Source organism: Misgurnus anguillicaudatus, chromosome 1 (assembly GCF_027580225.2).
Source record: "Misgurnus anguillicaudatus chromosome 1, ASM2758022v2, whole genome shotgun sequence".
NCBI lineage: Eukaryota > Metazoa > Chordata > Actinopteri > Cypriniformes > Cobitidae > Misgurnus > Misgurnus anguillicaudatus.
The window spans coordinates 31,809,762-31,819,422 of NC_073337.2; the positions used below are offsets into that span (position 1 = coordinate 31,809,762).

The following is a 9,661-nucleotide window of genomic DNA, read 5'->3' on the forward strand; positions in this document are numbered from 1 at the left end:
CTGGAAAATTAGCAATAGCATCTACCTTGGCACTAACAGGACGGACTTGTCCTTGCCCTACTTCTTTGCCCAAGTACGTTATTGTTGCTTTACCAAACTCACACTTAGATAGATTAATGGTTAAGGATGCATCAGCTAACCTTTCAAAAACAGTCCGAAGGACAGTCAAATGTTCAACCCAATCAGACGAATAGATCACCAAATCATCTAGATATGCATTACAATTTTTAACTCCTGACAGTACAATGTTTACCAAATGCTGAAAAGTGGCGGGTGCATTTCAAAGGCCAAAGGCCATGACCCGGTACTGTAGGAAGTTATCCGGTGTAACAAAAGCTGAAATTTCCGCCGCTCGAGCGGTCAATGGCACTTGCCAATACCCTTTCAGCAAATCCAATTTTGTTACAAATTTAGCAGAACCCAAGTTATCGATGCAGTTTTCCATTCTAGGAAGAGGATAGCTATCTGGTACAGTCACAGAATTTACTTTTCTGTAATCTGTGCAAAAACGAAATGTACCGTCGGGTTTTGGAACAAGAAGGCAAGGTGAACTCCATGGACTATAGCTAGGTTCAGCCAAGTTATTTTTCAACAGATAATCCACCTCAGTCTTCATCACAGAGCGCTTGATATTATTCACTCTATATGCATGTTGTTTAATGGAAGAACTACACGTCACTTGGATATCATGGTGTAACACATGAGTTTGAGTCGGCACATCACCAAACAACATAGGAAATTCCTGGATTAATGTCATAATATCCTGTTTTTGTGACTCAAGCAAATTCTCAAGGTTTTCTGGCAAGTTCTTTAAAACTTCAGAATTTGAAAGTCTACCACCCATTGACACATCATTACCAAGTGTAACACCATCATCGGTATAACACTCACCAGGAGGTGGCAGCAACATCTCCACTGCAGTGGAGTCAGGCTCAGCAAGGACAGCAGCGGCCAAAACCTCAGTAGAAACAGCAGGCTTCTCATGCTCCTTTGAAACTTTCTCAGATACCTTTCGAGAGCAATAAGATTTCAACATGTTAACATGGCATGTTCGAAACTTTCGCTTGCGATCAGGAGTGTGGATCACAAAATCGGTCTCGCTCAATCTCTTAGATATCTTATACGGACCAGAAAAACGAGCAGTCAAAACTGACCCAGGTACTGGTAGCAGTACTAAAACTTCATCACCAGGTTGTAGCTTGCGCACGACAGCTTTCCTATCGTACCGTTTCTTCATACCCTCCTGAGCTATTGACAATGATTTTTGTGCAAATGAACACGCATTATGCAAACGTTCTCGGAAACGGCTGACATAATCCAACACGTTTTGTTCAGTTGTCTTTGTGTCATTTAACAACCCGTCCTTCACTACTTTCAGGGGCCCTCGTACAGTGTGACCGAAAACGAAGTCTGCAGGACTAAACCCCAGAGATTCTTGAGTTGCTTTCCAAACTGCAAACAGCACAAATGGTACTCCCTCATCCCAGTCTTTCCCAGAGCTTAGACAATACTTTTTCAACATCGACTTTAACGTCTGATGAAAACGTTCAATAGCACCCTGACTTTCAGGATGATATGCACTCGAAATTCGATGTGTGATGCCCAAAGTTCTCAAAACTTGTCTATAAACATTAGAAAGAAAGTTAGTCCCCTGATCTGTTTGCACAATTTTTGGCAACCCGAATGTAGTAAAAAACTTGAGCAAAGCTTTAATAACAACAGGAGCAGTTATTTTTCTTAATGGGACAGCTTCCGGAAATCATGTCGCAGAACACATAATCGTTAACAAAAACTGATTACCTGCCTTTGATTTCGGCAAGGGACCAACACAATCCAAAATTATGTGTTCGAACGGTTCGCAAATAACAGGAATCGGGACTAATGGAGCTGGTGGAATCTTTTGATTGGGCTTACCCATCATCTGACATTCATGACAAGTGCGGCAATACTGAGACACATCCCTTTTCAAACCAGGCCAGAAGAAATGCTTAAGGATGCGGTTATACGTTTTTGTCACACCCAAATGACCTGCTAACTCATGGTCATGTGCCAAACTCAACACTTGTTTACGGTAAACAGTAGGCAAAACAGTCTGACAGACAACCTCCCATTCCTGCTCCACATCTGCATTAGGATGCCATTTCCTTAACAACAGACCATTTTCAATCACGTATTCTACTAAACGGGTTGAATCAGATTTTGTACTTTCAGCAGCAGAAAAACACTTAGTTAGTGACACGTCTTCTCGTTGTGCGATCTTAATTTGTTCATGTGAAATGGGTTCAGCTAACAATTCTGTCTCAGGAACAGCATTAACAGAATATTTATCCTGCCGAACATCTTCAACATCCTTTCCCGCTAACCCTGAACTTTCTTCAGTAAACACAGGTGACATAAAAGAGTCAGATAGAACGATGTCATTTCCGATTCTGCGTTTTTGAGCACGAGTAACTACATTAGCAGCAAATACCTCTGGAAAATGCTCAGAGATGTCATCAGCATGGACAAAACAGTCAGGTTTATCAATAACTTCTGGCACAGGTGACACTTTACCTCCTGCCAAGTCATTTCCAAGAATGAATGCGACGCCTTTAATAGGAAAGGAAGAACGTATCCCAACTTTTACAAATCCTGAAACTAGGTCACTCTGTAAATGTATCTGATGCAACGGGACCTTTATTACACCCATTTCAATCCCTTGAACTAATACACTTGACCCACAAGATGTCTGTTCTGACAACGGAAGTACATCAGCTATTACAAACGACTGGATAGCGCCTGTATCCCTCAGAATTTGTACCTCTTTCTGCTCCTCAGGGTTACCGTTTAAAGAGATTAAACCCTTCATTAAGAATGGCTTAAACCCTGCATCAATCTCATCCTTCTCTAGAACAGTTTCAGACACAGCCCTCACAAAACTAACAGGTTTTACCTGCCCTTACTGATTCTTGCGCTTAAGCATCAGGCAATATGAAATAACGTGACCCACCTTGTGACAATAGAAACATTCTCGTGTCTCTTTACTCTCCGGTGAACTACTTTTAGTACGGACGTTCGAGTTTTGAGTTGACGACGAATTCAGTGCTTTCTCTGGTCGGCCTGAAACAAACACACTCTTATGCGTTAACACATACTCATCTGCAAGAATAGCAGCTTGTGACAACGTTGTAGCTTTTTGTTCATTAAGGTATGTAACTACTCGTTCTGATAAACAATTCTTAAAATCTTCTAAAAGCATTAGCTCTCGCAACGAACTTAAATCTTGCACAATGTTAGTTGAAAACCATTTATCAAAAAGAACTCCCTTCTCTCGGGCGAATTCCACAAACGTTTGCTGAGCGACCTTCTTATGATTCCTGAAACGTTGCCGATGCGCTTCAGGTACCAATTCATACGCGCGAAGAACAGCATTCTTCACCACATCATATTGCAAGCTCTCCTCTAATGATAGCGCAGAGCAAACTTCCTGTGCTTTTCCAACTAATCGACACTGTAGCAGAAGACACCAAACCTCTTTTGGCCAATGAAGTGCTGCAGCCACACGCTCAAAAGCAGCGAAATACGTATCCACTTCGGATTCTCTAAAGTGAGGAATTAAAGCAATTTGCTTACTAATATCAAATGTTGCGGTCGAAATATCACTCATAGAGTTTACCGAATTCACTGAAGCACCAACAGGGCTAACAGGGTTAAGCTGCGCGGTTCGGTCAGAGACAACCTTCGCTGACTCTAACTCGAGCTGTCGCAGTTTAATCTGTTTCTCTGCCTCAATTTCCAATTTACGGATCTCTAAGCGTAGCGTCATTTCAGCTTGGCGTGTATCAGCTCGCTCCTGTGCTTCCATCTGGAGTCGGGCTATGCGAACCTTAAGCCGTGCATCACCCCCAGACTCCACAGAAGACGGAGACAGTGGGTAGAAGGGCAGTAAGACAGCCTTGGGCTCGGCCTCCGCCTCCACCTCAGCATTCTCACCTGTTGCCTCCACTGAGTTCCCCACGCCAGGCATACTTTTATCCACAGCTGACATCTCAGCTTGCTCACTTTTCGAATCTGAAGATATAAACACTTTTAGTTCGACCAAATGTTTCCAAATTGTACTCTTAATAATGCGCTTTAGAGACTGCCTCACCACAGGAATGCAATAGTGTTCAGCTATCTGCAACAACTCGTCTTTTCTACACCGCTTAAACGTTTGCAAAGTTGGATTGGCAATAAATGTTGCAAGTCAAAAGTACTCATTGAATCCAATTATCACTATACTCACTTCTCAATATACAAAACAATAACCTTGTCATTGCATTTTCCCACGCCATACAAAAACACACACACACCACTACCCTCCAAGATATTATAAACAATATATAAATTAAATATGAATCATAAATCATATAAATCATATAGATCCCGGACGAGCCCCCAAATATGTTACGTCCCTCGTTAGTTAGATGTAATTTGTCTAGGAATATTATTATTAGACGTAACAAAATAGCTGTGTGTGTATCATGGTGGCAACAGGAAAACCACAAGACAAAAAGGCAGACAACCAAACCAGCAATCTCATTGCAAAGTGTTTCATTAGAATATAAGTTAAATATGAAAAGTAGTATCAATATAGTATAAAGGAATAAATATTTACAATATATACAATTAGCAAGAACAAACAAACATTGACAAACTGGAGGAGAGGAAGGAGCGGGAGAGTGGAGCTTAAATCAAAGAACCAAATATAATCATAAAGAAAACTAACTAAGGAGTAGAAAGCTAAACTAACTAACAAAAGAAAATGTAGAAAGAAACATCTTCAGCGTGCAAGACGCTATAACTAAACCATACTATCTAACAAAACAAAACATACATAGTTAGCTCCACTCGTTTATGCTAGTGTGTCTAATACATGATGAAACGACTACGTGCAAATGTAGGTCGCGATCTGCTTACCTGTCTCACGACCTCTCCAACCAGGCTACACATCTCTACAGAAGGACATGGTTAAGTGTACGCGGCCGGTGTTCTGCGTTTCCAATCAAGCATGAATTAAACACAGGAGCCCCAAACAAACACTCGCCGCATTTAGAGCGGGACGTGAGATTTTACAGGTACATCAATCGTAACATTCACGTTTCAAATCAAGCATGAATTAAACACAGGAGCCCCAAACAAGCGAGCACGACAAACGCAACGTCTCTCCCCAACCCAGAGTTAGTCTTTGAGCTGCCGCCATTGAAGTTTGAGCCATTCATAAACAGCTCCGTGAGCAGCGATTGGTGGCGCGATCCGTGACGTCAGACCATTACGTCCGCAGATTGACAGATGGATCGTCAAATCAGAATCCACACCTGAAACACAGGATACAGACACGCACACATATGCAACAACAAAACACTTGTATAACAGCGTACGTAACAGATAGATGTATCTCGAACCGAGACAGAGACCATAGATGGAAAATGGCAGAGCATTAAAGAGGCAATAACATCAACATGTCAGGAAGTGCTAGGTAACAAGAAGCAGGGGCAAAAAGAATGGATCTCAGTGGGGACCTTAGAAAAGATCCAGGAGAGGAAAAGGAAGAAGGCAGAAATAAACAACAGCCGTACACATACTAGAAAAGCCAAGGCCCAAGAGCAGTATTCAGAAGTAAATAGAATAGTTAAGCAGAGTATAAGGGCAGACAAGAGAAATTACATGGAGACACTGGCAGTAGAGGCAGAAGATGCGGCTCAAAATGGTAACATGAGAGAGCTGTATACCAACATCAAAAAGCTCTCAGGAAAATTCAGCCAACCAGAGAGGCCAGTTAGGGACAGAGAAGGAAAAGCTATTCCAGGGATAGAACAACAAAAGCATAGATGGGCAGAGCATTTCAAGGATCTCTTGAACAGACCTTCTCCATCGAACCCAGTAAATATCCAGACAGCTAGATGTGACCTTCCTATCGTTTGTGATGTTCCATTGAAGGAAGACATGTATAAGGCCATCAAGCAATTGAGAAACGGGAAGGCAGCTGGGCCAGACACCATTCCTGCAGAAGTTTTGAAAGTGGACGAAGTGACCACTGTGGAAATGCTCTATCCTCTATTCCAAAACATCTGGGAGGATGAAGACATCCCAACAGAGTGGAAGAAGGGCTATCTAATCAAGAAGGGTGACCTTAGTTCCTGCTCAAACTACAGGGGGATAACACTGCTGTCAACCACAGGCAAGATATTTAATAGAGTCCTCCTAAACAGGATAAAAGATGCGGTTGACCCACATCTCCGAGACCAACAAGCTGGTTTCAGGAAAAGTAGATCCGGCACTGACCAGATAACAACCCTGCGGATTATCCTGGAACAGTCCTTGGAGTGGAACTCACCTCTCTATGTCGATTTTATTGACTATGAGAAAGCAATTCACAGTGTGGATAGGGAGACCATCTGGAGTCTGTTGAGACACTATGGGATACCAGCAAAGATCACTAACATCATTAAGAACTCATATGAAGGAATGACATGCAGAGAGGTACATGGCCAGCAGCTTACCGATGCCTTCCAAGTGCGAACAGGGGTGAGACAAGGATGCCTGTTGTCGCCCTTCCTTTTCCTGTTGGCAATAGATTGGATTATGAAGACCTCAACTTTTGCTGATGACCTGGCACTCCTTTCCCACACCCAGCAACAAATGCAGGAGAAGACCAATATCATTGCAACTCATTCAGCAAGCCTTGGACTCACTATACACAAAGGAAAGAGCAAGATCATTAAAGTCAACAACAACAACATGGCCCCCATTATGCTAGAAGGAAGCACTAGAGGAAGTGGAAAGCTTCACCTATCTTGGCAGCGTAGTCGACAAGCTGGGAGGGACAGATGCGGATGTGAAGGTGCGGATTGGAAAGGCAAGGGCAGCTGTCCACCAACTGAAGAAAGTCTGGGGATCCTCCGAGCTGCCTAGGAACACCAAGATAAGGATCTTTAACTCCATGATAAAGCCTGTTCTACTGTACGGAGCGGAGACCTGGAGAACAACAGTCACGACCATTAAGAAAATTCAGTCTTTTATCAACACCTGTCTTAGACGAATCCTAAAGGTACGCTGGCCAAACACCATCAGTAACCTGGAGCTGTGGCAGCAAACAGGACAGCAGCCTGTTGAGGAAGAGATCCTCCAAAGACGCTGGAAATGGGTTTGCCATACCCTCCGCAAGCCTGCATACAGTACAGCAAGACACGCCCTCTTTTGGAACCCACAAGGGAAAAGAAAGAAAGGCAGGCCAAGGAACAGCTGGCGCCGTGACCTGGATGCAGATGTGAAGAGGTCTGGACATACATGGGGACAGTTAGAGAAGCTGGCCCAGGACTGGAGAGCCCTTGTTCATGGCCTATGCCCAAAGTTGGGCGGTAGGCGTAAGTAAGTAAAGTAAGTAGTTGTAATGATTGCTCTGAGACACAAAGGGTTGAGGATCACAGTTTAATGATATTGATCAAAACCAAATCAGAGTAAACTAGGGTGACCAGATGAGATTTGGTGAACACATATTATTATTTTATTTAATAATAAAAGATAATGAATTTCAAACTGAACCAATCTTATTAAGATAAGTGCATATGCATATAAATAAATTGATATAATACGTAGGCTATAGAAGTATTATACTTCATACAATAATAGTTAGATCATCCAATAGTTGTCTTTATTTTATTAAATAATAAAAGATAATGAATTTCAAACAGAAGTTACTGAACCAATCATATTTTTATTAATATAAGTACATATGCATATGAATTTATATAATACGTATAGAAGTATTTTTTGGAACACATTGCCTCGCCCTCGACCAATCTGACTCCTTCACGTGACTGTCTGCCTGCACTTTATATTCAACTGTCGTCGCGGATGCTGTAACTTTCACTCTCTTAATCTGATCTATAAAACAAAAGAGGACAAAAAGCTCCTATTGTCTTTGTGCATACAGACAAATTAGATAAATGAATAGAAACAATACAACTTTAAACTTACGCTTGAGCTATAGCCTACCGAGGTTGTGGAGCCTCGACATCAGCATACTTCGCGGAGGTTTTAACTGCTGCCAGCACTCCTGTGCCTTATCAGTGCATATCTTAATGCACGTCTACAATATATAAAAAACAAACAAGATGCTGCAGCCAATGACAGGTTGACTCAACCTCCTCGCTCATGTTTTATCAGACAATTACTCAAGATTTTGCCTCAGTATAATTTTCAGGGAAATTAAAGCAGGATTCAGTATTAAGATTTGCTTCAGTATAATTTTCAGGACAATTAGAGCAGGATTCGGGATTCGGGACAGCAGCTTAGATTTCGGGACTGTCCCGAATTTTTTGGGACGTCTGGTCACCCTAGAGTAAACAGGAAAATAAAGGTCAGAATGGTAGTGTTACACTAACAAGGCTTCACAATGATTGTGTCTGTGAACATGAGCTGCATCTGAAATCAAAGGTAGTCGACTTGTTGTCTCGCTGTCTCATGATGAAGCAATGACTTCAGAGGCATGAATTCAGCTCTCAGAAACACTTTCAGACAAACCTCATAAGCAGTGTGATGAAATTCAGTTTGAAATATAAACAGAGATCGTCTTTGTGATAACATCCCATATTTGATTACTACAATACTAATTTCTCGATAGATCTGCTGTGAATCTTTATTCTCATTGGCGTTTTATCTGCAACCTCTCAATCAGCCACTCAAATCACAAACAGGTGCGCCCACCTGATAGCGAAAGAGAGAGAGCGCACATACAAGCTCCAGGAGATTAGAGCGATGCCAAGACAAACAAGGGAGGGACAAAACAAATCAAAACACAAGACACAGACCAAACCACCGACTGTAACAGCCACCATTTAATTTTTTCAAGATCGATCAATCACATTCTCCACACACACGCATAGAAATGTAGGACAAGATGATGAAGGTATCTCAGGAGTCAGGAAGTAACACAAACATTAGATTCTGACGTGTCTTGATGTCTTCATGCCTTTGAATACTGCTTCTGAAGCCCACACTGTAAAAAATGATCTCAGTTCAGTGTTTGTGGTGTATGTTTGTTTTGATCTGATGTGTAGTTTGTGTTTGTTGTGTGTTCAGATAATCTGATATTGATCCAGATGAATCTGAGCTGGTCTGAAGCTCTGAGATACTGCAGAGAGAATCATGTTGATCTGGTTTCAGTTGATTCAGAGGAGATTCAGTTCATGGTGGCTAAAGTGATTCATCGGTCCTCTACTGACGCTGTGTGGATGGGGTTACACTATTACTGCCAAATGAATCTCTGGATCTGGATACGTGGAGAGGTCGTGTGCTATCAGAATTGGGCTCCAGGAAACGAAGCAAAACTGATGGACTGCAACACTGAACACAGATCTGGAGCAGTTCAGTCTGGAGGAGATCATCTCTGGATCAGCCTTCCTCAATCTCACAAACTCAACTTCATCTGCAGCAGAAAATAATCAAATCATATGTGTCTATCACTTCTTCATTGTTTGTTTACTAAAGGTGAATGGGTCTGATAAATAACTTGTGTGCTCGTAACGTAACACGCTATGTGAAAGTCTTTTATTAAATGTTTGATACTTTAGGAGCTTTGGTCTGCTGACTTTACATCTTTATCTTTTCTTTAGTAATAGACAGAGTTAATATATTAAAT

The 9,661-nt window shown here is 41.8% G+C and overlaps 1 protein-coding gene across 1 annotated transcript in view; it reads left to right on the forward strand.

Annotated features, from left to right (window-relative positions):
- Positions 1-9,661, forward strand: part of LOC129431801 (macrophage mannose receptor 1-like) — a 169,149-nt gene extending 159,488 nt beyond the window's left edge. Inside the window, exon 10 of the mRNA XM_073870604.1 lies at positions 9,103-9,661. Coding sequence (XP_073726705.1) covers positions 9,103-9,464 — 362 coding nt within the window. The 3' untranslated portion in view covers positions 9,465-9,661. The remainder of the gene's footprint in view (positions 1-9,102) is intronic.